The sequence below is a fragment of the Diabrotica virgifera genome, chromosome 3 (genome assembly GCF_917563875.1).
Source record: "Diabrotica virgifera virgifera chromosome 3, PGI_DIABVI_V3a".
Classification (NCBI taxonomy): domain Eukaryota; kingdom Metazoa; phylum Arthropoda; class Insecta; order Coleoptera; family Chrysomelidae; genus Diabrotica; species Diabrotica virgifera.
The window spans coordinates 124539357-124567042 of NC_065445.1; the positions used below are offsets into that span (position 1 = coordinate 124539357).

The 27686-nt window shown below is 32.6% G+C and overlaps 1 protein-coding gene across 2 annotated transcripts in view; it reads right to left on the minus strand.

Moving 5' to 3' along the window:
- Nucleotides 1–27407, minus strand: part of LOC126881295 (katanin p80 WD40 repeat-containing subunit B1) — a 170269-nt gene extending 142862 nt beyond the window's left edge. For both annotated transcript variants that reach the window (XM_050645491.1, XM_050645490.1), the window contains exon 1: nucleotides 27030–27407. In XM_050645491.1, coding sequence (XP_050501448.1) covers nucleotides 27030–27060 — 31 coding nt within the window. In that variant the 5' untranslated portion in view covers nucleotides 27061–27407. The remainder of the gene's footprint in view (nucleotides 1–27029) is intronic.
- Nucleotides 27408–27686: the final 279 nt, after the last annotated feature.

The following is a 27686-nucleotide window of genomic DNA, read 5'->3' on the forward strand; positions in this document are numbered from 1 at the left end:
CAAAACTTATACAAGGTTAAAGACCACTATTTACTCTAAAAATTATCTCCTATTCATTTTTTCGTATAAGCAACGGTTACGGCACAGTGGCGCCGTAAAGCTCATATATGCTTTGGCGGGGTCCAGTTTTTGTTTTTTTTTTTCGTCATCTGTTCGTTTTATTGATAAAGTACTTATGCAAAATAAAACAACACAGTGTAACCTACAAATTATGACTTATGCACATTTTACATTCTTTGCTCCCCAAAGCCACAGTGGTGGCCCAAAATAAATTTTTGCATATTTTCGCCACCTACATGCATTTTATTGCATTAATGCTACCTTAACAGCACAATATTTACCCTTAGGTGGTCGCTACGCAGTGGCGGATCCAGGGAGGGGTGGTGGGGATGAACACCTCCCCCCCTCTCAAACCAAGTCATATTATATTCAAAGATTATAAAAATATTCATTTATTTTTATAGAAATTTAACCAATTGGCACCCCCCTCTTAACGATGCTGGATCCGCTACTGTCGCTAAAGCATAAAAAGTCATTCTTATAAAAATAATATTAATATTATATAAGTATTTCTATAAAAAAAAATGAATATTTTTATAATCTTCAAATATATCACTTGGTTTGAGAGGGGTGGGGGTGATCGCCCCCATCACCCCTCCCTGGATCCGCCACTGCTTAGCGACCACTTAGGTGTGAATATTGTGCTATTAAGGTAGCATTAACGCAATAAAATGCGTGTAGGTGGCGAAAATATGAAAAAATTTATTTTGGGCCACCACTGTAGCTTTGGGGAGCAAAGAATGTAAAATGTGCATAGGTCATGATTTGTAGGTTACACTGTGTTGTTTTATTTTACATAAGTACTTTATCAATAAAACAAACAGATGACGAAAAAATAAACAAAAACTGGAGCCCGTCAAAGCATATATGAGGTTTACGGCGCCACTGTGCCGTAACGGTTGCTTAAACGAAAAAAATGAATAGGACCTAATTTTTAGAGTAAATAGTGGTCTTTAACCTTGTATAAGTTTTGTTTAAAAAAAATGAATAGGTAATGAGAAAATCGTAAAAACATGCTGGATAAGGTATAGGGGTAGTTTCTGCAGTATATTTTCAAGGATAGGGGTGGTTTGCGCAGGGATGTTGCAATAACCATATATATTTTTGAAAAGCACTATTGATGAAGCATATGCCCATATGGATCAAAAAGCAAAAAACAAAAAAAAAATTTTAACCCCCCATTTTATTTATTGTTTTTGGCTACAAGGGTTGCACTAGGAAATCGCGTTTAGTGTCCATGCATGGGTAATAATAACTTGCACAAAATGATATATGAAGCATATTAATGAAGGGCATTGTGTGTGAAGGATTCCAAGAAAATCACTTTATTTATTAATTCTTCTTCTTTTTTGGGTGGTTCCGGGGAAAAAATGGGGGTGCATTATACAAATTTGTAAATAACACCAGTACATGGGTAATCGCTGAAAGTCTCTTTACTCTAGCATAAACGGTTCAGATGGTATAAAAAGGGGTTTTTTAAAATGTAACACCCTGTAATTAAAAAAAGGGCAATTACCCTTAAGTGAAACCTATACGAAAAAATCAATCATATATTTGTGAATAATCTCCGTAGCATTTCTTTTTAATTTCCGTTACAGTTAGCGAAAAATATATTTTTTCTAAAACCATCTTTTTTAAAAACTTGTCAACTTTGGGGCGCCACCCTTGCTAAACGGTGGATGATAGAGAGATGCTGTCGGAAATAAATCGTAGAAAATATAGTCCTCTTCATATTTCTATAAAAGAAATTTTTTGTAAAAGGTACAGGAAGGGCTACGTTCTGCAAAAACCATAAATTACCCCCTTTAAAGGGGTGAAAAGGGGGGTTCCGGGGCGAAATTTTTTCAGAAAAAGTTAGTCTGTTAATAAGCACCCCTTGATATGCCAGAAAAAAAATAAAACCGGACTTGTGTCCATTTTGCAAGGTTCAACCTCTGTTTCCTACACTATAAGCCTCTGAAGTAATAGGTACAGTGAGGACGTTTGAGTTGGAATAAATTCATTTTCTCGAGAATGGGCGACTCTGGAGATAAATTACGAATACGGTCGATTTTTATTTTTAAATTATAATTTCTTGGCATATTTCGCACCCAGGGCGTTCAGGGTGACTAACCACATACAAAGTAGGGATACGGTGTATTATTAATTTACACGACTAATTTTATAATCTAAAGTTTCAATTTACACGACTTAACATAATCTAGCTAGAAGAATCCTAAAGATTGACGGTTTGTTCAAAGCTAGTAAGTTCATCAGATTATATGGGGGATAAACGTTTTCTTGCAATAGCTGCATATTCAGTAGATTTCTTGGTGTCAAATATTTGTCATATGCAAAAAATATACGATCCAAGTCGCTTATTGTATTGCAACTTTCGCACAAATCCGACTGTATTACATTGATTTTAGAAATAGATATGCGGGATAACAGGCATGGCCAAATTTTAGTCGAGAGATAGTAACAATATCGTTTCTTGAAAAATCTAAATTTTTATGCCAATAATCTGTCGGGATTTTCGGATGTAAAAGAGTATACCTTGTCGGACAATTTATATAGTATTGATTCCATTGAAGTTTCCAGTTATCATGTAGTCTGGTTTTACTTATGGTTATACATTCTTGAAGTCCAATATCATTCAATGTTTCCTCTCCACTGAAAATGCTGTCTTTTGAGTTATTTGCGAAAAACCGTCTGAAAACATGGTTATTTTGTTGAAAAATGAACATATATTTACTCGCAAATAACTCAAAAAGTATTGACTTGGTGAAAAAACTCTATAGAACAAAAGTTGCTTACAATTAGGCAGTTTATTCATTTCCGGACTTATTTTGGACATTAATTTTTTCACCCCCTAGAGGGTGTGAAATTCACTCCCAGAGCAAAAGCACACATCGGCACAATATCACTTTTTTTCTTTGACGTATGCGTATGCTATGGTAGGGGAGCATAGTATGCTAAATGTGCAGTCACTGGAGCGTTATGGGGAACTATTGGATTGTGAAGAGTAGGTCTTAAGACCAAAAAAAGTTTTCCATTTTAGTGGTGACTTTCCATTTTTAATCAAATTTTCCATTTCCAACAATAGTTGTTTTTAGATTATAGAGCCATCTATCCATAGTTCGAAAAAATATCTCGAATAAAAGTTACTTATTTTTACGAAAGGAATCCAAATCTGCAATAAAAAATGGGACTCCCATTTAAGATTTTAAAGTAATCCCCAACCCCACCTCCGTGGGGGTCGTGTTTGGTGCCATTCGACAGATTTTTCAAAAATATTGAATAAGTGTATTTTTCAGTTTTTCGATCTGATGTTTATTTAGCGAAATATCGCGGGATTCATATTTAAAATATTAAATTTACCCCCCACCCCTCTCCGTGGGAAGTCGTGTTTGGTATCATTCGATATATTTTTGAAAAATATTGAGCACTTATTTTTTAGTTTTTCGATCTGTCATTCATTTCGCGAAATATTCACTTTTTTCTTGTGAAACTTTGGGACTCACCCATTTCCTTACGCCCCGCTCAAATCGTCAGCATGTTTTGCATGTAGAGTCCTTTTCGTGAGAATTTTTCAGTGCGTCACAGTTTTTCGATTTCTTTCTACCGCATTAAATTGTATGTGACAGAAAAAGGCACGTCTGTGATTACAGACATTTATAACATTTATTCTAGTTTTCGATAGATGGCGCTATAACCGAAAAAAAATATTTACGAATTATATAATACGAATATAATCTGTACAATTTATAAGACTATACAAATCAAACAAAATACCATTTTATAAATGTTTTTATGCCAAATTGCAAATAAAATGTGACAGCTGTCAGATTTAACTAAAATGTCATGTTAGAATAAATGTCATGAATGTGTATTATCACGGACTTACCTTTTTTCTATCATTTGTGACGCACTGAAAAATGCTCATGAAAAGGACTTTACTTAACTTACCTTTTAATCTGACGATTTCGAGTTTTTCTGAAGATAGATTTTTTTTCGGCCCCCCTTAACGAATTCCCCTGCATTAAGAGCCAATATATGGTAGAGGTACATTTTCAGGTTACAAGGTTTCTCCCCATGTAATAATCTGACGCGCTCGAGTAACTACCAAAATCCCCGCTTGGGCTCCCCTACCACTAAATTTCATATCAATCCAAGCAGTTCTTTAAAATTTAGAGGTTTTGTAATATTTTACCATTAAAGAACGTACTAAACAAGTACGTTACTATGGGCACAAACTCTCGAAAATTTCAACAAACACGTATTTTAAATAAAAAAGAAAAAAATGTACAAATAAATCATTCTTTAAAAGTGCACAATCTCTGACTAAAGAAAAATATTTTATGATTGATGATATTGAATATATTGATTGATAATATTGATTAAGATGATATTGTTCTTTACACCAAGTCTGTTTATAACTATAATTTTTTTTTAAATATTATCTATTGTTTTGAATATTGTAGGTATTCACCGATATTATCTTTAGTGACAATAAAAATAGTAAAAAATAAAGCATTTCAAAAGAACCTTTTTTTATGTTCAAATTATCAAAACATATATTTTTCGATTGGTTTAACTGCCATTTACACCATTTTCTAAAATTAAAAGATAATTAATACAAAAATGAAACATTTTCTTATACAACAGAAGACCGATTATGAATAGGTATGTGTAGTATTTTAAAACTTATCAAACTGTTCCTATTCTTGCAATTGCATAGTGGCATATACACAAAGATAAAGTGACATACTTTAGTAAATTTCTTAACTAGTTACATAAATTCGTAGTCCTCATATTGTATGTAAAATATGCTAGGTACACCTACTGGTATTTTCTTATATTATTTTAAATATATTATTAGTAGACCAGGACTAATTTGTAAAAAACGTTTATTTTTGGATGTGAGAGGTGGCATTCGGATTTTAGGTGACACCTTCAGTAATAATAACTGACTTATGCTCCTTCTCAAATATGCCCCAAAACATTAATAAAAAAAATAAAATATTTGAAAATTTCGAAAAACATCGATTTTTTTCTGCTTTCTTTGCTTAACTTTAAAACGGTTCGTTTTGGAACAAAGTCGTACAGAAATAAAATAAAGATAATTGAATTTTGTATGATATACGACTGGTCAAAAATGTCTTAAGGTATTAACTTTTCTGCAATATAGCAATAAATACAAAATAAGAGGGGCAAAATACGCCTGTTGTTATTCAATGTTTCTTAACTACTTTGGTGGCACTTAGAACCTTATTAATTCGCTTAGAAAATTCTTATAACTTACTTAAATGGTCTACCAAATTTCATTAAAATCGACCTAATAGATTTTGCATAATAAATTTGCAATGTAAATGTTTTTAAAAAAGTTCAAATTTTTTAAAATCTTTTTCGTACTTCCGGGCCTAAAGTGACAACTTCACTCCCTTGTGACAGGTACTAAAGTGTCACAATTAATCCCTCCGGGATTAAATATTGACGAAACTCCCGGAACGATTAAATCACAAACAAACGAATTTAAGGGATATTTTATTGAAAAATATAATTAATTAGAATGGTAATTAACGTTAATATTCAAATTAATATTGTGACAGTTCGTCATATTGACCAGTCTTTCCTGGGTTAATGCAGCAGGTAACTGACGAGTAACAGATAGGTCCTTTTCATATTGAACTGGTGTTTGTTTCGAAGATCCTGCGGAAACAGGAAGCGAGAATGAGGACTGTGGCATAACTATAGTGGACGAATCGGCGACTTGACCAAATATTTTATCTGAAATTTTTTGTTTATTTTTAATAGACGATTCAATATATCCCTCGGCCACGTTGGAGGATTTCCATCCTCCATGTCTCTTCAGCACGTCTATTGTTGCTCCCGAATCAGCTAACAAAGACGCAGATGTGCGTCTAAAACAATGTCCCGTATAAGACGTCGCATTTTCTAATTTCAAGAAAGCTGCTATTTGCCGTGGAATTGTACCAAACATGTTTTTTCCTACTACTCGCGTAGTACATTCTTTGTTGATGTATTGAACAAAAAATTTTGAATGAGTTGTCCCTGTCTTTCGCAATGCCACATATTTCCGAAATATCGCCACAAAACTGATGGCACTGTTTTCTGAATTTTTGATCACAAAATTTCGGTCAATTTTATTTTTGGTGTTTCTAATCGCAATTAGGAAGGAATCGCCCAAATCTCTCACATCGTCGATTTCTAAATCAACCAACTCTTTTCCACGACAAGCTCCCGCAACGCCCAAAATAAGTGCAACCTACAAAAAAATTGATTTCTTAAAATTTCTGAATATAAACAAATTTCCAAATTTACCTTAAGCATTAAATATTTATCATCCGGAGCCTCCCGTAAGAACTGATCTACCTGCTCAGACGTGAGAATTCTTGACTTCTTTGGCTTAAATCCCTCATTTCTTCTCTTCAAAAAAGCTAATAATTTTGGAAATTTACTTATATCAATATCTTCTCTAATGTTAATAACCGATTTCAGCATTGAGTAATGTGCCCAGAGAGTTGAGGCACAAACCGCTTTTGATTTATCATCGAAGTAGACTAACAGCGCATTTTCAGTAGGTTGTCTCACATTTTTTAAGCGGCACCACTTTTTAAAAGCATCGTACTGCTGCTCGTATAGTTTTCTAGATTTCGGTGGTAACAATTCTTCACCTACTTCGGCTGCTCTTTTATCAATATCAGATACACCTTCTTCACTCATGATACCAATAATTATCAATAACAATGTTTCTTTACAATGACACTAGTAATGACAATGTTTCTAAATTATAACTGTCACAACGCAATGTTACTATGGTAACTTATTTTAAAGACAGTTTATTAAATGAGTTGAAGAGAGAAAAAACTGATTGAAATTATTGAAATAATTAATAAAATTATACCGGAAGTACGAAAAGTATCGTATATACCTTGCGACTGAAGTACATTTAATCCTTCAGGTAAATTATGGCCCTCCCTGCGGTCGGGCCATAAACTTTACCTTCAGGATTAAATGTACTACTTCAGTCCCGCGGTATATAATGTACTATCTGAACAAAAAGTAAATTATGTATTTAGAAGTTGGCTAATTTTTTTGCATATAAAGAGGTGCTCTACCTATCTAATACACTTTACAGAATTAAAATCGGATTATTTAGGGGCCTCAGCAATGTTTTAAAATTATAAACAATATTTTGGTTTATAAACAAATAGCTTTGTTTAATAATAAAAAAATTAATCTTTAGCAATGCAAATAATTAAAACCGGTATAATTTGACTTAAACTTTCAAATGCTGTCAGCAGAATTGCTATTTTATTTTTTAATCAAAAGTTATAGCCAGGGAGGTAGTGTCAAATTTGACCGGAGCATTTTAGCATGGCTGTTTTCTTTTTATTTAGGTAGGTGTTCCAAAGCTTATTAACAAATGATGTGTCAGCTGGCCCAAAACCGGGGATTTTAGACAAGAAAAGGTAAAATATGAAAGTTGATGGACAAACGCTACAACTTAAATGTCAAATATTTATATACGTTACTCAGAACATTTGATAGACTTGCTTACTTGGCTCCTACCTTTCACTCAGGAGATCCGGTTTCAAATCCTGGCGCGGAAAATTCTTTTTGGTTTTTAAATTGACATTTTATTTTGAAAAATAGTTATTTTTATAATACCACGGCATGTCCACTTGGCCAGCTAACATTTTTTGCAACGTACATGATGTAGCTGACGCTTTTTTATTACAATCTAAAATTCATAAATTATTGATTTATACTTTTTAATCTTTGCCACACCAGTCCAAGAATATCTTTTTATTATTAACTAGCTGACCCGGCAAACTTCGTACCGCCTTAAAACTAAATAATGTTTGAAAGTTTAATACCTAAAAATTACCAGAAAGCCAAAAAATACTAAAAAATATTGCGTACCTATACTTTTTTCCACCAAATGCATAGTTTACGATTCTGTAAGGGACATAGGTACAGACAAACATTCATTTTTATGTACTATTATAGAGAATAGGGAAATATTATATTGCTATTAAAAAATGGGGGTTGGGATTGGTGAGAGAAAAGTGAAAATTTAGGGTTGTATCTTTCGGTTCTACAACATATAAAATTAAGAAAAAACAGTTTGTCCAAAAAAATAACAAATAATGTCTCCCTTTCCACTTTAGATTGTTGTTCTTACCAACTCAGGAACCTTCAGAGGTTCATGTTTAACAAATTTGCTTATTAAGATCAATCATAATATTATGACCAAAAATGCATAGTTTGCGATTCTATAAAAGGCAAACAGATTTTTTTGTATTGTCTCGTATAAATAATAAAAACGTGGTATTATAAAAATAATTATATTTCAAAATAAAATGTCAATTTAAAAAACAAAAAGTATTTTCCGCGCCAGGATTTGAACCTGAATCTCCTGAGTGAAAGGTAGGAGCCAAGTAAGCAAGGCTATCAAATGTTCCGAATAACGTGTATAAATATTTGACATTTAAGTTGTAGCGTTTGTCCATCAACTTTCATATTTTAGCTTTTCTTGTCTAAAATCCCCGGTTTTGGGCCAGCTGACACATCATTTGTTAATAAGCTTTGGAACACCTACCTAAATAAAAAGAAACCAGCCATGCTAAAATGCTCCGGTCAAATTTGACACTACGTCCCGGGCTATTATTCTCGTTCAAAAATTGCAATTTTTCGATTTTTTGAATGTTCCACCGCATTTATCTCGAAAACTATGCATCCTACGAAAAAACTTGTAAGAACATTTTTTGCTTAGAATTACCCAAGAAATACAAAAAAATGTTTTATTTTGCGAAAAATCGATGTTATGTAATTCATCAAGTTATTTGTTTATAACAATCTTACCGACATCCGGATCAACTGTTACCCAAAAAATTCGTGTTCTACGGGTCAAAATACATAAAAAACTTGGGCAAGTCCATCTAAATAAAGGAGCCCGTAACACCTCCTCCTGGACACAGCACTAATTTGTTTATAAGCCAAAAAATTGTTTATAACTTTAAAACATTGCTTAGGCTGCTTAAATAATCCGATTTCAATTATGTAAAGTGCATTAGATATAGGTCTGGATACCGCGTAGGAAAAAAAAGTTGATTAATAGCAAGCTGAAAATTTGTTAACAGTTTAAGGGTGTCTAGTCGGACAAACTTTGATATATGGGAACACTGGAACAGGGGAAGTTTTAACTGTGTAACAGGTTGAAAATTTGGAACGGTCGGATTACGAAAACGCCACATGTATTTTGTCCGACAGAACAAAGTTAAACTCTTCGAACAGAGATTAAACTTTCATGCAAAAATCAGACTGCTATTTATCACCAAATGGGCGTTTTAATGAGTGGAACATGTAGAATATGTCAAATGCCAGGAATTATGACAGGTGATAAATAGCAGTCTGATTTTTGCATGAGAGTTTAATCTCTGTTCGGAGAGTTTAAGTCTGTTCTGTCGGACAAAATAAATGTGCCGTTTTCGTGGTGTGGCCGTTCCAAATTTTTAACCTGTTCCACAATTAAAACTGCCCCTGTTCCAGTGTTCCCATATATCAAAGTTTATCGGACTAGACACCCTTAAGCTATTAACAAATTTTCAGCTTGCTATTAATCAACTTTTTTTTCATACGCGGGATCCAGACCTAATAGGTGGAGTACTTCTTTATATGTAAAAAAATTGAAAAATCTTTGTATGCTCTAGTTTTTGTTGTGCAAGATTTTAAAAAATTTTAATTTTTTAAAAAAAGTTTAGATTGCAAAATTATCATGCAAAATCTAGTAAGTCAATTTTAATGGTTTTAGCACATTACAAAATTTTTCTAAGCGAATTAGGCAGGTTCCAAGTGTAATCTAAGTGATAGAAAAACATTGAATAAGGACAGGCTTGTTTTGACCCCTTATTTTATATTTATTGCTATTTTGCAGCAAGGGTGTTAAATTAAGACATTTTTAACCAATCGTATCTGATAGAAAATTTAATTATCTTTGTTTTATTCCTATACGACTTTGTTCCAAAATGAATCGTTTTAAACTTATAAGCAAAGAAAGTTGAAAAAAAAACGAAATTTTTTGAAATTTTTAAATATTGTATTTTTTTTATTAATGTTCTGGGCATATTTGAGAAGGAGCATAAGTCAATTATTATTAACGAAGTTATCACCTAACTTTATCCGCAAAAATCCGAATGCCACCTCTCACATCCACCTAAAAACAGATCCTTCCTGGTCTATAGCTTCCTACAGTAAAAAGATATAAATCGAAAAATCTGGGAACCAAATGGACCCACACACTATTTGGTCCTTCGTGAACCACGCCAAAGCATTTGACTGTGTTAATTGGACTAAAACATCGTTACCGCAAATAGTACCTTCGAATAACTAGAAACACCGAATCTTATAAAATCCTAATGCGAAAAGTCACGCACTCTGTCCGGTCAGGTTTCGATATTAAACATTGAATAACGTTTAATAAACGTCATTTTATTTTGTTACTTATATCTTTTTTATAACAGCTCCAGAATGACTGAATCAAATTAGCTAATTTCGATTTTAAAACATTTGTAGAAGTCCAAGGAAGGTTTAAAAGGTGAGAAAATGTGATGAAATTGTAAAGAAAATGCTAAAAACAACAATGTTACTGTCACATACACAGTTATAATACAGTGCGTAAATCGTTCAGCTGGACATAGGGAACATACATTATACAGGGTGTCCCGAAAAGATTGGTCATAAATTATACCACAGATTCTGGGGTCAAAAATAGGTTGATTGAACTGCACTTACCTATATACAATAGTGCACACAAAAAAGTTACAGCCCTTTGAAGTTACAAACTGATAATCGATTTATTTTTATGTATCGAAAACTCTTAGAGATTTTTTATTGAAAATGGACACGAGGCATTCTTATAGTAGCATCATCTTAAAAAAAAATTAAAGTGAAATTTGTGCACCCCATAAAAATTTATGGGGGTTTTGTTCCCTTAAACCCCACCAAACTTTTGTGTACGTTCCAATTAAATTATTATTGTTGCACTGTTAGGTAACCACAATATTTTAAAAACTTTTTTGCCTCTTAGTACTTTTTCGATAAGCCAGTGTTTATCGAGATATTTTGAATATTTGTCGAATGCACCACATATTTGTATATGGTTAAGTACGATTATAGAGAGCTGTTAATAATCTGAAAATTTCTTTATAATTTACATTATTAGGTATATTTTAAAAAAGAAGCCACATCTCGATAAAAAGTGACTTATCAAAAAAAGACTAAGAGGCAAAAAGTTTTAAAAACACTGTGTTTACCTAATGGTACCACAATAATAGTTTAATTGGAACGTACACAAACATTTGGGGGGTTTAAAGGAACAAAACCCCCCTAAAATTTTTATGTAAATATATTAATAAAGAAGCCGCATCCCGATAAAAACTGGCTTATCTAAAAAATACCAAGAGGCAAAAAAGTTTTAGAAACATTGTGTTTAACTAATGGTACCACAATAATGAATTAATTGGAACGTACACAAAAGTTTGGGGGGGTTTAAGGGAACAAAACCCCCATAAAATTTTTATGGGGTGGACAAATTTCACTATAATTTTGTTTTTAGATGTTCCTGCCATAAAAATGCTCCATGTCCATTTTCAATAAAAAATCTCTAGTTTTCGATATATTGAAAAAAATCGATTTTCATTTTGTAATTTCAAAGGGCTGTAACTTTTTTTATGAGCCCATTTGTACTAAGGTAAGTTAGGTTCAATCGAACTATTTTTGACCCCAGAATGTGTGGTATAATTTATGACCAATCTTTTCGGGACACCCTGTATATATTTAGATACATAAATACATACATTGCATTATATTAAGATAATTGTGGCAACTTCGCTCTCTCAATGACAATATAGTATATAATTGTTAGCATTAGGGCATTAACCTCAAAATTGACAATTAATTTTGGGTGACACAAATAAACGTCAAAACATGACATTGTAGTATGTACAACTATTTGTTGTTTATTTGGGTTTATAATATGACTGCGGACACTAAATCCATTCGCCAAAGTAGAACTATTTTTGACCTATTGGGAAAACTGAGTCTGTTTAATTTGGAAATTAATTTTTAAATAAAAGATATTTTAAAAATTAAAGTAAAATTATTAATTCATCAGTCATAATCTCTGTTTTTGATTTATTTATAGACTGCCTTGCATTCAAAATCACTCAATCTATTCGTTCTAACAGCTCTATTGCACCGGAAACTCGTACTCGAACAGAAGTTTCAACTAACACAGGTTAGCGCAGTTGCCACAATTATCTCAATGTATATTCCCTATGTCCAGCAGAACGATTTACGTACTGTATTATACTCCTTTAGATTCAGGTCACTAAAACTGCGGCTAACTTCGGGAGTATTTACTTTGTTACGTTTCCCGTGAAATCCATATTTTGGCACTTTGTTTGATCTAAATATGGTATTTAGAATTGTTTCATTAAATTTAAAATTTAAAATGTATTGCATTAATGCACAAACTTGAATTTTCAACTTTATCGCAGAGAAAATGTTGAAAAATAGTTTTTATTATTGTAAACAAGTGAACAATTAGCCTAGTCCATTTGACCTTGCATTACGAGCTGTACCAAATTTTATTTTTCTAATCTTTAGGGAGGGTCAATATTAGTATAAATTTAAAATCTCGACTGAATTCCACCGTTGCGTTAGCCGCCATCTTGATTTTAAACGAGAACCGTTTTTGCTCAATATCTCCGCCATTTTCAACTTTTCGACAAAAAGTGTAGAAACTGAAATTGTTGAAAATGCGATTTTCTATCATTTCGTTTATTCCGAGTTACAAAAATGAAGATAATTAAATTTTGTGCAATTTTGATGTTCATTTTTTTGATAAAATCAATATTTAAGGTAGTACGTATGCAGTAAAGGTGCGAGCGTAAGATCTGATTGATTTTATAGCAATTGTTTTTGTTCAATATCTCCGCCATTTTCAACTTTTCGACAAAAAGTGTAAGGACTCAAATTGTTGCAATTACGATTTACTATAATTTTTTAAGAGAACCAGTAGCGGGTCTACAAGGGGGGGGATGGAAAAATCCACCCCCACCCAACAGGGTTGAAATTTTAAAAAAAATTGTTGAATATTAAAATATATTAGCTGACATGAAAGTTAAAATATCGACAGACAAATTCAACCAATAAAACCCGCCAGTTAATAAAATTAAGTGAACTTAATGCATATAAGTTATTTTTTATGTCTTTTATGTACTTAGCTTGGTTGATGTTTCATTGGAAGTTTCAAAAATTGTATAAAATATAATTCTCTTTATTTTTGTTTATGTACAATTATGTCGTAAAGTTAATAATAATTGAGACAATTCAATAATTATGCTTCTCCTCCGCTTCCAATATTTTCCCCCTTAACTCGGAGAATATTGATCGCATAAAAAATTGTGCAAAAGAAATTGTAGGAAATTGCATTTCCAACAATTTTAGTTCCCGCCATTTTTGTCGAAAAATTGAAAATGGCGGAGATATTAAGCAAGAACAGTTCTCATTTTATTTAAAATCAATATGCGGCTAATGCAACCGCGGAATTCAGTCGAGATTTTAAATTTACACTACTAATGATCTGCCCTAAAGGATAGAATTATAAAATTTGGGGCAGCTCGGAAACAAGATTCAATTTAATAATTATGCTCCCCACCACTTTTTACTATTTTCCCATGTAACTCGGAAAATATCAACCGCATGAAAAAAAATTGTTAAAAAGAAATTGTAGGAAATCATATTTTGAACAATTCTAGTTGAAAATGGCGTAGATATTGAACAAAAACAATTGCTATAAAATCAATCAGGTTTTACGCTCGCGCCTTTTCCGCATACGTACTACCTTAAATATTAATTTTAGCAAAAAATGAAGCAAATCAAAATTGTGTAGAATTTAATTCTCTCTATTTTTGTAAAGGAACATTTTTGTCGTAAAACTAATAATAAACGAAATAATTCAATAACTATGCTCTAACTGTCAATATTTTCCGCCATAACTCGGAAAATATCGACCTCACGAAAAAATTGTAATAATAGAAATTATAGAAAATCACATTTCCTTCTGCTAACGCAACGGCGCAATTCAGTCGAGATTTTAAATTTACACTACTATTGACCCTCCCTAAAGATTAGAAAAATAAAATTTGGGGCAGCTCCTAATGAAAGGTTAGGCCTGTTATTCGTCTAACCCGACTGGACTAAATGTTTTAAAATTATTTTTAATTATAAACATATTTTTTGTGTATTAATTTTCAATATTGTCGAAAATGGAGATATTCTTGAGCAAGGAGCACATTTTTTACACACTTAATATACAATTAATAAAATTTTACATCTGATGGGATATTGTAAAGATCTTCTTCCTTTAGACTTCTACAAATATTTCAAAATTAAAAGTAGCCAAATCAATCCAGTCCTTCTAGACATTCTAGAGTTATAAAATAAAAAAATAATGTTCGAAAAAAAGAAGGGTTATCAGATAAAATTGGAGAAAAAAATTGAGGGAATCATAAAAAAATGGAATGGAAAAATGTCACAAAAAATTTAGTGCAGTGACTGTAGAAGGCAATTGATTGCAGGTATTCCCCATAGGGCTTTTCATTCACAGTCATTTGTTTCGAGCTTCTGTCATGTGTCACATAATATTAATATATCTACGTCGTACGTTATTGGATATCGGTCTAACTGCTGCCTGCAGGCAGCAGTTAGAGTTGTCACCATAACGACGTCATTACTTTGCACTATTAATTTGTATATTTATTAGCAACTGCTGTCCGGCAGAACGTCAGTTGCTAAGAAATATACAAATTAATAGTGCAAAGTAATGACATCGTCCTGGCGACAACTGCAACTGCCGTGTGCAGTTGCCTTTTGCCGTCGATGTCGGAATCGTACCTTACCTTCAGTCTCATACCAGTAGGTATTCTTCTTTGGTTGATTTGATTTATGTGATCTTTTCAATGAATGAGCTGTGTTGGAATTGGAACTCTTTCCGTGTTATCGAGACCAACGTGACTTGACACGTCGGAGATCTCCCAAAAATTTTCGTATGCTTCTGGACGTCGAGAGTAGCACAAATATCTGTATGGTCTTATACAGGTGTTTACATTAGACCCAGCTGTTTTTTGTTTCATAGAAGGTTTTAGATACAGTAATACAGGGTGTCCCAGACTAATTTATCCAGGCTATATCTCTTAAACGAATAGAGATTTTCGAATGGGACAAAAACTGAGCTATTTCATTTGTAATACACTTTAATATGGCGTAGAGAAAATCATCCCCTAAATATTCATCCCTTACTTACAACCCTTAACTTTGATTTTTTTAATAGCACCCTGTACATTTTTTTTAAGTTTTGGATGTGGCCTTCTATCGTCTATTCAATAGATTTTTTAAAAATATAATCGGTTCGTAAATAATCAAGAAAATATCAGTTCATTTTTGTTAATTATGTGTCCCAGACTAATTTATCCAGGCTATATTTCTTAAACTAATATGAGATTTTCGAATGGGACAAAAACTGATCTATTTCATTTGTAATACACTTTAATATGGTGTAGAGAAAATTATCCTCTAAATATTCATCCCTTAGTTACAACCCCTATGTTTAATTTTTTAATAGCACCCTGTACATTTTTTTATAGTTTTGGATGTGGTCCTCTATCATCCATTTAACAGATTTTTTAAAAATAAAATCGGTTCGTAAATAATCAAAAAAATATCAGTTTATTTTTGTTAATTATGTGTCCCAGACTAATTTATCCAGGCTATATTAAATTTCTTAAGCGGACAGAGATTTTCGAATGGGACAGAAACTGATCTATTCCATTTGTAATACACTTTAATATGGCGTAGAAAAAATTCATCCCCTAAATATTATTCTCTTAGTTACAGGGTGTTATTAAAAAAATTAAAGTTAGGGGTTGTAACTGGGAGATGAATATTTAGGAGTTGATTTTTTTTGTACGCCATATTAAAATGTATTAAGTACAAATAGAATAGATTAGTTTTTGTCCCATTCGAAAATCTCTATTCGTACCCGCCGTTACACGCGTCTTCTATTGTGACGTGGTTGCACGCGTATGAGCGTCGCCCTCACCTACATAAATTCGACTCATTTCGAGAAAGAATGAATGTCAACATGTATAAATATAAAATGTGTTGTACTCATATATTATAGAAAGTTTCGTAAACCAATTTTTTTTATTAATTTAACAAAACAAAAGTAAAAATAATATAGATCAAAAGTTTCAATTTCAGCAAGCCACTGAAGAAATTAACGTTCTTTACGCGAATTCATTTTACTAAAAATACAAATTAAAATTAACAACTGTTCTGAAGCTATTTCTTTGTGGCATTTATGTAATTAACTATTAATATTTTGTATTTTGATAACGACGTCTGAGGTGGAATTCGAAACGTCAATAAAATCATTTTTTCAAGTTAAAGTGTGGCTTATTTCCCAATTAGAATAGGTAAATTTAAAAATGGGTTCTTAACCCTAGAATTTCCCTCTGGGGGGGGGGGGGTTTGCTTGGGCACCGAAAGTTTTTTGTATTATTTGTGAAAGACAAGTTACATTTTCCTACCTTCTTTTATATATATTTCTATATGCTCTGTGGGATTTTAACCCCCAAAACCCCCCTTGGTGTGCCACTGTTCCTAACCTAATCCAAACAATAATATTTTATTTAAACCTACCTAAATATTAAATAAAAACCTATAAGTTTCTTTGAGATAACAGAAACGTGATTTCACCGTGATTGCACGCGCAGTGAGGAATTCCCTCACTTGAAGAGGGATGTCTCTTCTTTCAACTATCACACAGCACACTGACCGCCTAAAATATTCTATAACTTTTTCATAACCTCTCATGAACCATGCTAAAGGCATTCCTGGGTGCTTAAGGTTATCGTATTAGTTTACACAATTTCATTGCTTATAAACAAATATGGTGAGGGATTCCCTCATAGCGCGTGTAATGGCGGGTTAAGAAAGCCTGGATAATTTAGTCTGGGACACATAATTAACAAAATTAAACTGATATTTTCTTGATTACTTATGAACCGATTTTATTTTTAAAAAATATGTTGAATAGTCAATAGAAGACCACATACAATACCATAAAAATGTACAGGGTGCTATTAAAAAAATTAAAGTTAGGGGTAAGAAGCAATATTGAAGCAAAAAAATAACAAAAGCGCAGGAGAAAGCGGAATTCCGGCAGAGATTTTTAAAGTAGGAGGAGAAAAGCTGCAAGAAAAAATTTTCCGACTAATATTAACAGTCTGGCAAAAAGAGGAAATGCCGCAACAATGGAACAATGCACTCATCTGTCCAATCTACAAAAAAGGTGATGAAACAAGTTGCGAAAATTATAGAGGAATATCGCTATTAGAAGTGGCCTATAAAATACTTGCAAAAATCATCCGAAATAGATTGCAAAAGGAGGTAAATAAGATCATTGGAGAATACCAAGGAGGTTTTAGACCAGGAAGATCAACAACAGATCAAATATGTTTATTAAAACTAATACAGAACAACAGCTACGAACAAAATTTGGGACTACACATGTTGTTCATTGACTTTAAACAGGCTTACGACTCAGTGGACCGAGATATGCTATATGAAGCAATGAGATCCTTGGGTATTTCAGGAAAGCTGGTTAAATTAGTGAGAATGACGCTCAACAATACAAAAAACAGGATAACACTGGAAGGAAATTTTTCAAAACAATTCACAGTGAATAAAGGACTGAAACAGGGTGACCCTCTATCTACAGACTTATTTAACTTGGTACTAGAACACATAGTAAGAAGGATAAAAATTAATACAAGCGGTACCATATTTAACAACAGACAGCAGTTTATAGCTTACGCTGATGATCTAGTCATCCTAACAAGAACAAAGGAACATCTCCAAAAAATATTCCAAAAGTTCGAAGCGGAAGCAAAAAGGTATGGATTAAGAATCAACCAAGGAAAAACACAATACATGGTAATGAAAGGAGATATAAATAAAGAGGATAACTATATAAAAATGAAAGGAGAAGGAGATGAATATAAATTTAAGGAAGTAGCAGAATTCGAATACCTGGGAGTGACTGTAACCAGTACTGGAAGGGAAGAAAAAGAAATAGATAAAAGATTATTGAAGGGAAGTCGAGTTGTGGGTGCCTTAAACACGATATTAAAAGCAAAAAATGTATCAATAAACGCGAAAATCAGAATGTATGAAACGATAATACGGCCCACAGTGTTGTATGCGAGCGAAACGTGGGTAATGAATCAACAAGAGGAGAAGAAGATACAGATATGGGAAAGGAAGATCCTGAGAAAAATTTTTGGAGGTATACAGATAGCGGAGAAAACCTGGAGGAGACGAACAAATGAAGAAGTAATGAGGATGTATGGGAGACCAAAAATAACGACAAAAATACGAGCCCAAAGAGTTAGATGGCTGGGACATATTACTCGAATGCCAGAAACTAGAAACGTCAAACGAATATTGAATGACAGAGCATTGGGAAAAAGGAGACGAGGTCGACCAAGGAAGAGATGGTTAGAGGCTGCAGAGAGGGATTTGGAAGAAATCGGGGTGAAGGACTGGAGAAAGAGTGCAGAGGACCGAACAGAATGGAGAAATATTATCCAGAATTTAGAAGCCGTAGGCCTATAAGGCCTGTTAGCGCTGTTATATATATATAAAGTTAGGGGTTGTAACTAAGGGAGGAATATTTAGAGGATGATTTTCTCTACGCCATATTAAAGTGTATTACAAATGGAACAGATCAGTTTTTTCTCCCATTCGAAAATCTCTATTCGTTTAAGATATATTATAGCCTGGATAAATTAGTCTGGGACACCCTGTATGTACTGGATACTTTCAATTCTCCATTATCTTCTTATTTGTATTTCTAGATCTCTATACTTGGCGATCTTTTCATTGTATTTAACAAGCAGATTATTCTTATTAGGTATCATCACCATCTAGAAGGAAAACCAGCTGGCAAGAGTCTACAGTACAGACCACCATAAAGATGGAGATATAGCTGGCAGTCTACCTGTCAAGAAATACTTCAACGTCGAATTAACAGATCGACAGATCTACAACAAGTATAAGAAGAAGAAAGAGATCATCACATCTGTTATAATTATAGTGTTGTGTTGTTGTTTTATCGATTTGTTTATCTGTTTTTTATTATTATTTCTTATTATTTTAAAGGTTTTTATTAGTTTACCTTGTATATTTATTATATAATTTGTTTACAAGAGCTTCATAGCAGTTGTAGGAATCAATGAGTAAAAAAAATGAAATAAAAAACTATAAAAGTGTCAGTATATTCTATAAACTTTTGTTAACTCACACTGACCCTTTATTTCTAGCCTAAAATAATCGGCAAATGCACATATTGTTCAATGTTTGCATTAGCATGTATCAAATAACTTAACTCATCTGATTGGGTGGTCAACCTGTTCATTTTAAATGTTTATTAAATAATAATGTCCAATTCATTCAAATGAGAATAACAGGTGTTGCGAATATTGAAATGAAATTCAACAGTTACGATTTAAAAAATCGGGTTTAATAAATAAGCTTGTTTTAGAATTATATTTTTTAAGGAAATATTTATATGTTTAAACCAAATACAAATAGTTCTAAGTAAACTAAATATTTTATGAGTTTGTTTTCCTGATTCATTATTGTATTATCTTGTATATATGAATTATTCACATGTAAGTTTTATATTTAGAACAAAGACAACTGTCTGAATACAAAGATAACTATAACAATGTCAATTTTTTATGTTTAAAATAATATACCTCAAAGTATAGTTTCAAAAACAGCTAATAAATTGTGTATATACTTATGCTGTTCACCCGGAATCCTTTTAAGTAGTATTTATCTATACTGTAATAACACAATTTGCTAAAAATGGGAATGTGTAGAAACTTCGTAATTGTTTTATATACAAAATATTTTTTAATATACATACCACTTTTATTGCTCTGAATATTATTCACAAATAAAGCCCTATTTAAATTTTATTAAAAATTTATAACTGAAGATACAGAAATGGAGTCATCTACAGATTTCTAATTGCAGATGAATGACTAGACACAACAATAATAGTAAAAAGATACCTATTATAGCAAGTATTATAAAAAACTTAAAAAAAATTTAATATTTACAATTTGCAACACACATATAACAGGAATGAGCTCAAAGTTTGAAAAATTTGTTTAATCTTAGGATACTGATTGATACCAACAATAGGATAAAATATAAGGGCAATAACATATACGAAATAAAAAAAATAATAAAAAAGCTTGGAGTATGCAAAAACGACTTTTAGGAAGCTTAAAAAACAAGACAAAATTGTTCTTTTGGTGCTGTAGTAGTATGTAGCAGTTCATGCTGGTTAGAGATAGCTGCATGGTCATTCTTCATCTGATATGATTATTATATTAATATCAGTTATACCTACTTATACTACATCAGTTTCTTATGTCTCAGAACCATAAGTGTTGTTTGTCATCTAATCAATTTTGCCAATTAAGATGACATTGAATGTGGTTGTTACCTGTTGAGGTTGAGAATATTTAGTTTAACAAGTAGCTCTCTTTGGGTATTAGTTCTTGTTGGGAACTCATTTGTTATGTGGACCTATGGGAATTTTGAGTGACCTATTTGGTTTAGCATGGTATTTTAAGGGTTCAGATTTCGCCACCATATTAAGATTGGCCATACGTAGTATTTAAAGAGACAGTTCAGTTAGGAAGATTTTAAAGAATCATCACTTTATTTCAAAGAAAAGTAGGAAATTTAAAAAAATGTACACTAAGTAAGTATATACTTAGGTCATCATCATTCTCTTTGCCTTATCCCTATGCGGGGTCGGCTTCCCTAATTGCATTTCTCCACACAATTCTATCTTGGGTCATATCAATGTCAATCCCCTTTACCAACATGTCCTGCCTTATCGTCTCCCCCCAGGTCTTTTTTGGTCTTCCTCTCCTACTCCTTCCAGGAATCTGCACTTCAGTTATTCTTCGTATTGGGTGATTAACGTCTCGACGTTGAACATGACCAAACCATCTTAACCTATGCCCTCTCATTTTGGCATTAATTGGTGCCACACCTAGACTTCCCCTAATATACTCATTTCTAATTTTATCCTTCTTTGTCACTCCACTCATCCATCTAAGCATTCTCATTTCCGCCACATGCATTCGTTGTTCCTCTTTCTTCTTCACTGCCCAACATTCAGTTCCATACATCATAGCCGGTCTTATGGCTGTTTTATAGAATTTTCCCTTCAGCTTCATTGGATTTTTTCTGTCACACAACACACCACTCGCTTCTTTCCACTTCATCCATCCAGCCCTAATTCTACTGCATGCATCTCCATCTATTTCTCCATTACTCTGTAATACCGATCCCAGGTACTTAAAACTATTGCTTTTTACAATCAGTTCACCATCCAAAGATACCATTTTATTTGTAGTAACTCCATCTTTAAATGAACATTCCAAATACTTTATTTTTGTCCTACTAAGTTTTTTCCTCCAGAGCTTGCCTCCACTGTTCCAGTTTTTGTTCTAAGTCTCTTTCACTATTTCCTAGTAACACGACATCATCAGCAAACATTAAGCACCATGGAATGTTACCCTGTAGTTTCGCTGTTATCTGGTCCAAAACTAATGAGAATAAATACGGACTAAGCACAGAGCCTTGGTGCAATTCTACTTTCACATGAAATTTATCAGTCTCTCCCACACCTGTCCTAACACTAGTCGTTACTCCCTCGACTCATACATATCCCTCACAATCTTTACATATTCACCAGGGACTCCTTTCTTAATAAGTGCCCACCACAGAATCTCTCGAGGAACTCTACCATATGTTGTCTCAAGATCAATGAATACCATATTATGAGCGTTTGTTTCTTTACTTCTGTATTTTTCCATCAACTGCCTTATAATGAAAATTGCATCTGTTGTTGATTTGCCCTGCATAAAGCCAAATTGATTCTCGGATATTTCAGTCTCTTCACGTATCCATCTATCAATTACTCTTTCCCATATTTTCATGGTATGGCTAAGCAGTTTTATAGCCCTGTAGTTTGTACATTGTTGTATATCTCCCTTGTTTTTGTAAACAGGTACCAGTATCCTACTTCTCCATTCTTCTGGCAGTTGTCCAACTTCCATAATTCTATTAAATAGACCTGCTAGCCACCTTGTTCCTGTCTCTCCCAATGCTCTCCATACTTCCCCAGGAATATCATCTGGTCCTACCGCTTTTCCTTTCTTTATTTTTTGAAGCGCTTGAGCCACTTCCTCGTTTGCTATTTTGGTGACCATTGCTGCTACTGTCTCCGTTGACTCTACAGGCCATGACCCGTCAAAATAGCCCGGTCAAAACAGCCCCGTCAAAATAGCCCCAACCCAAAATAGCCTCGACAAAATACCCCCGCAAACAAAATAGCCCCGACAAAATAGATCGCACACAAAACAGCCCCGGCTAAAACAGCCTCTTATAAACAATTACATAATTATTTATACAAGGTGTCCAAAAACTTTTTTTTAATTTAAATTATTTGACAAAAAGGAAGAATGTATTTAATTTATTTAATTTAAAATGCATTTTACTGTTGCCCGAAAACAGAAAAAAATGTTTATATCATAAATTAACATTGATTTTCGCTTAACTTAAATGTTCAAACTTCCAAGAGGCAGGAAAGACAGTACTCGAGTTCTCTGAAAAGACAATTTTTATTTAATGTGGTTAAGATAAACATCTGCATAGCGGATAATTACCTTTTCCGAAAAAAAATTTCTTAAGGAATTATTTCATGATGAATTCTGAAGGGTGCTTTTTTTTCGGGACTATTTTGTCGGCAGGCTATTATTCCGCGGGTATTTTGTCTGCAGGCTATTCTGTCGGAGCTATTTTGTGTGCAGGATATTATGTCGCGGCTATTTTATCGGAGCTTTTTTGACGGGGTACCCTACAGGCTGTCTGTCAAATTCTTCATTTAATAAGCTGTCAAAGTACTTTCTCCATCTCTTTTTGACATCCCTTTCGTGTACTAGTATTTTATTATTTTCATCTCGGATACATCTAATCTGATTAAAATCTTTTGCTTTATTTGCTATCTGTTTGGAAGTGCTTAAGTATATGTATACTTAAGTAGGTATATACTTAAGTATACCTAATAAAATGGCAAACTATTTGTAAGATGAACTAACAGCATAAAGGGAAACTATCAAGACATTTTAATGGGTACAAAATATATGTAAAGCAATCATTAAAAACCTAATTAAAGTAGGCTTTGCAATAAAAAGGACAGTTTCACATTTTAGCCACTTGCACAGAATGACCTATAAATACCTAACTTGTTAATTAGAATTGAGATTTTTAATATAATTTGTTTAAAAACAACCTATTTATGACAATGGTAATGATATAAATATCTCTTATACAGGCATGAATTTATAAATCTAATTGCTTTCAATCAGACCTTTGAATCTGACCTGATTAGACTTTTCTCAATGGCTCAGTAAGTATAATCAATCAAAATTAATAAGCTACAATGGTATTATTTGAGAATCCTGCAGGACAACTTAGTAGTTAAACTACAACAGGTTGCTATTCAAGAAGATATGTTAAGCACACTTCACTGTAACAGCTTATTACCACACTTACAGTGATCAACCAACACTATCAAATTAAAAACATCCCTTAAAAAAATATGAAACATTGTTTTTAAAAATGAAATGAATAACACCAATATCCTTGTTATGTTGAAAAAAAACATTGATATTTTTGAAAAAAATTGATATATTGAGAAAAAAAAAACATTATATGGGTGTAAGACCTAAGAAATTAACTATCAATGGAAAATGGGAATTTTTTACACAGTAAAGCAATTTCTATGAAACTCCTAGAAATTCCCAGGTGTGCAAGAAGAATTTGATTGCCCAAATCAGGCTGTGTAGAAATTTTGGAGAAAAAGTAGATGAAAATATTTGGGGAAATTCTAAAGATTTTCTAAATCTAGGTACATACATAGTTAGGTTTAACAAATATATTAGCCTCATAAAAATGATGTTAGTTTTGAGAGTAAACTGAATGTAAGACCAAATACTTACAATGTCAGGATAGTATCATGAGGTTGTTTCCTGGTTTTTGCTCATGATTTACTGTGGAATCACTAACATGAGAATTTTACTGTCACCATGCATGTGGTTGTCTTTTTAAAGACAAATCACATGCTATCATTTTTTTGTGACGGATATTCTTGAGCTAAAGTTGATTTCATGTAACTGAATGAACTATATTTCAATAAAGTCTTCCTGGGAATGCAACTCATAAATATTGGCAATATCATTTTAAACTCTTCGACTTTAAAATGTATAATACAGTAGAGTCCCTCTATAACAAGAACTGAAATGGCGGACTAATTACCTCGTTATATCAGACAACAATAATATTGAAATGTTTTGATGCCTCTTACGTAGTTTAATAGGTGTCTATGGTCAACCTGAACAATGAGACTTCGCTATCGTAAATTTCCTACAATATTCAATATCAGTAGATAAAGGAAGAAGTTTATTACAGGCAGTGGAGTTTATTACAGCACTGGCCTCTATAATAACACAGATGTTGGCTATTTCTATATACAGGCAGTTGGGGTATTTATTTATAGCCATTACTGCGCTAAAAACAAGCAAAGAAACATATTCTTCGATTTCATCTTTCATCGTTATAACCAAATATGCCTCGTTATAGAGGTGTTATAGTTCAATGGGAATTTCATGGGACATCTAGTGTACTTCGTTATAAGCAAAACCTCGTAATATCTGTGTTTGTTATAGAGAGAGTCCACTGTATATGTCTGAATTGCCGATTTGAATGAGTCAGATTAAATTAAATTATTAGAAGAATTCTTTTACTAAGCAACAATATTTTTATTTAATTTAGTAATATTTTGTATATAACCACGTCTGAGGTGGAAGTCAAAACATCGATAAAATCATTTTTTAAGTTAAATTGTGGCTTATTTCCCAGTTACAATAATAAATTACATAAATAACACAAAGAATTAGCTTCAGACCAACATAAAATGACATTGTATGTGTCAAAAGTTGTAGTAAGAGTAAATGGAGAAGAGTAGCAAAAAATAATTGCCGTCCAACCAGTCTTCGGAAAGTATTCCTATAACCGGGACATTCTAATAAGCGATCATTGGTGGCTAGTAGAAACGTTTCGGGACCTCAAATTTCTATTCCTTAAATCGGAATATGCCTATAACAGGTATTTTAATGAGCGGGTTCTACTGTACTAAATTTACTAAACAGCTGGGACTGAGTTCACTGAACCTAGTATATTTGTAGTTTTTGTTTTGTTTTAAACTTTTACTGTGTTGTACCCTGATATAATTACTGAAACATTTTACTTAGTGTACAAAACTGATAGGGATACACTGGCTGATAGAATCGAACAGTTAAAAGTAAACAATTACAAATACCATATTTGCCATGCCAACTAGGACATCAATGTATTTTAAGAAAATATCATCATAAAAAATATATAATGTCTATTATATATTATAATATAAATATAATAAACATGAATTTGGAATTTTTATATTCTTGAAATATACCTAGAAGATACTCAATGAAATCTTTAATGTTATAATTTTCATGAGAAATATTAGATTATTTAAAAGTATTGATTTTTTGTCACTAAATAAATGTAGACGATTATACTACACAATTAATACAACAATACTAGGACACAAAGATGTAAAAATGGAAGTCAAGAGAAAAATTCACAATATGACACTGCGAATAATAACATATCGATGGCATAAAGGCAGGACCTCGTAACTGAAAAATGTTCATAAAATGAGTTACTTCGGTTTTCACTTTATAATAAGTGTAGCGGCACCTATTAACTAGTGGTTAAAGCTGTGAAAATTTCCGAAAGGCTTTCAATTACAGAAAACGGTACTACTAAACATATATGCCCTAAATGAAAAACGATTCGTTTTGTTGGTCTCCTGTAAAATGATCACCTTGCCCCTTACGAGTTCCTGCCTTTCCGCCGTTGATATGCAAGTAAAAATTAGATCATTCTTGAAATGAAATGAAAAATCAAGGCAACTGAAATGAAACATTGAGAAAAATGTGCAGGGAAACAAAATGAAACAAGATAAGAAATGAAGATATCACACAAATAACAAAGCAAAAACCTATTACTGCATACAATAAATAAAAGTAAACATAGTAAATTAAATAAAAGTACATGTATGAAACATTTAATGGTAAACTTCCATTCTGGTCTTGAAGTCTAGCAATTGGTACTTTTGTAGGGTATTTATTAAGTTCACAATTAAGATTACCTATATGGTTTAGGTCTGCAGCAGAGTAGTTATTACAAGAACAAAGAGAGTTAAAAGGCATTCTCATATTAGCTAAATATGCAGGAAAATAGCCATGGTTTAACATTAAATGGTTGAGGCAAAATTTTGGAATGATCTAAACTGTTTTCCATTTACCAAATTTAAATACAATCAACAATAACAATATATCATGTGCCAGACTGAACACCACATTGAATGTAGACTGTACTCATTGATTAAAAAATTGAAAGTAGGTACACATATATGCAGTTTGTTTACTTATGTATATTAAGTTACAGACTCAAATGAAGACATACAAAGTTTGCCTGAGTTTAAATGTACTGAAAGTACACACAACTGACGAAATCACACCAAAATAAGTCAATATGGTAATTCTACATCCCCAAGTAACAAGTGGATTTAAATTTATGCTACAATAGTTACACGTATTATATAAAAGGGTAAAAAATAAACAAAAACTTACGGAATTTCCAAGATCTCTTCATAGAAGCCATTGTGTCAGAGGGGTTCTTATTTATGTTGGTTTAATGGTTATGTTCACCTCAAGTCCATAAAAATTCTCATTGTAACTTCTTCACACACTTGGTTAAAAATAGCACTAGCAATCTAAGATAGGAATAGAGTTAAAATAATAAAAAGAGTACACTTTTGGATGATTTTCAATGATTTCCTTGACATGTTTCTTAGCCATTGCCTTATAGGGTTTTTTCATTCAACAGTAAACGTATAAAAAAGTCCAGCAAGAAAGAACCTTATAACACTATTTAATAAGGATAACGGTAAGCTTAAGTTTCTCGTTTCTTCTGATTTTTCTGAAGGACAGTCGGTGTGACATGTAAGTAAGAGATTTAGTTGAAGTTTGAAGTTTGATTTGATAGTTTGTATTTATTTATGGCATGGCGCATGGCCATGGTAAACTGCCACTGTCATTTGTCAACCGCAAGAAATAGACAATAGGTTTGTTCCAACACGACCGAGAACCGTCAGGAAACGGTAACGATCCTGCGCAGTAAAGAAAATCTGTTCCAACAAAAATATGATCATCATCGGATCGTCCTTCCCACTGTTCCAACAAGAATTGTGATCTTTCGGTGACGGTTTCGTGATGATCATTTCAGTA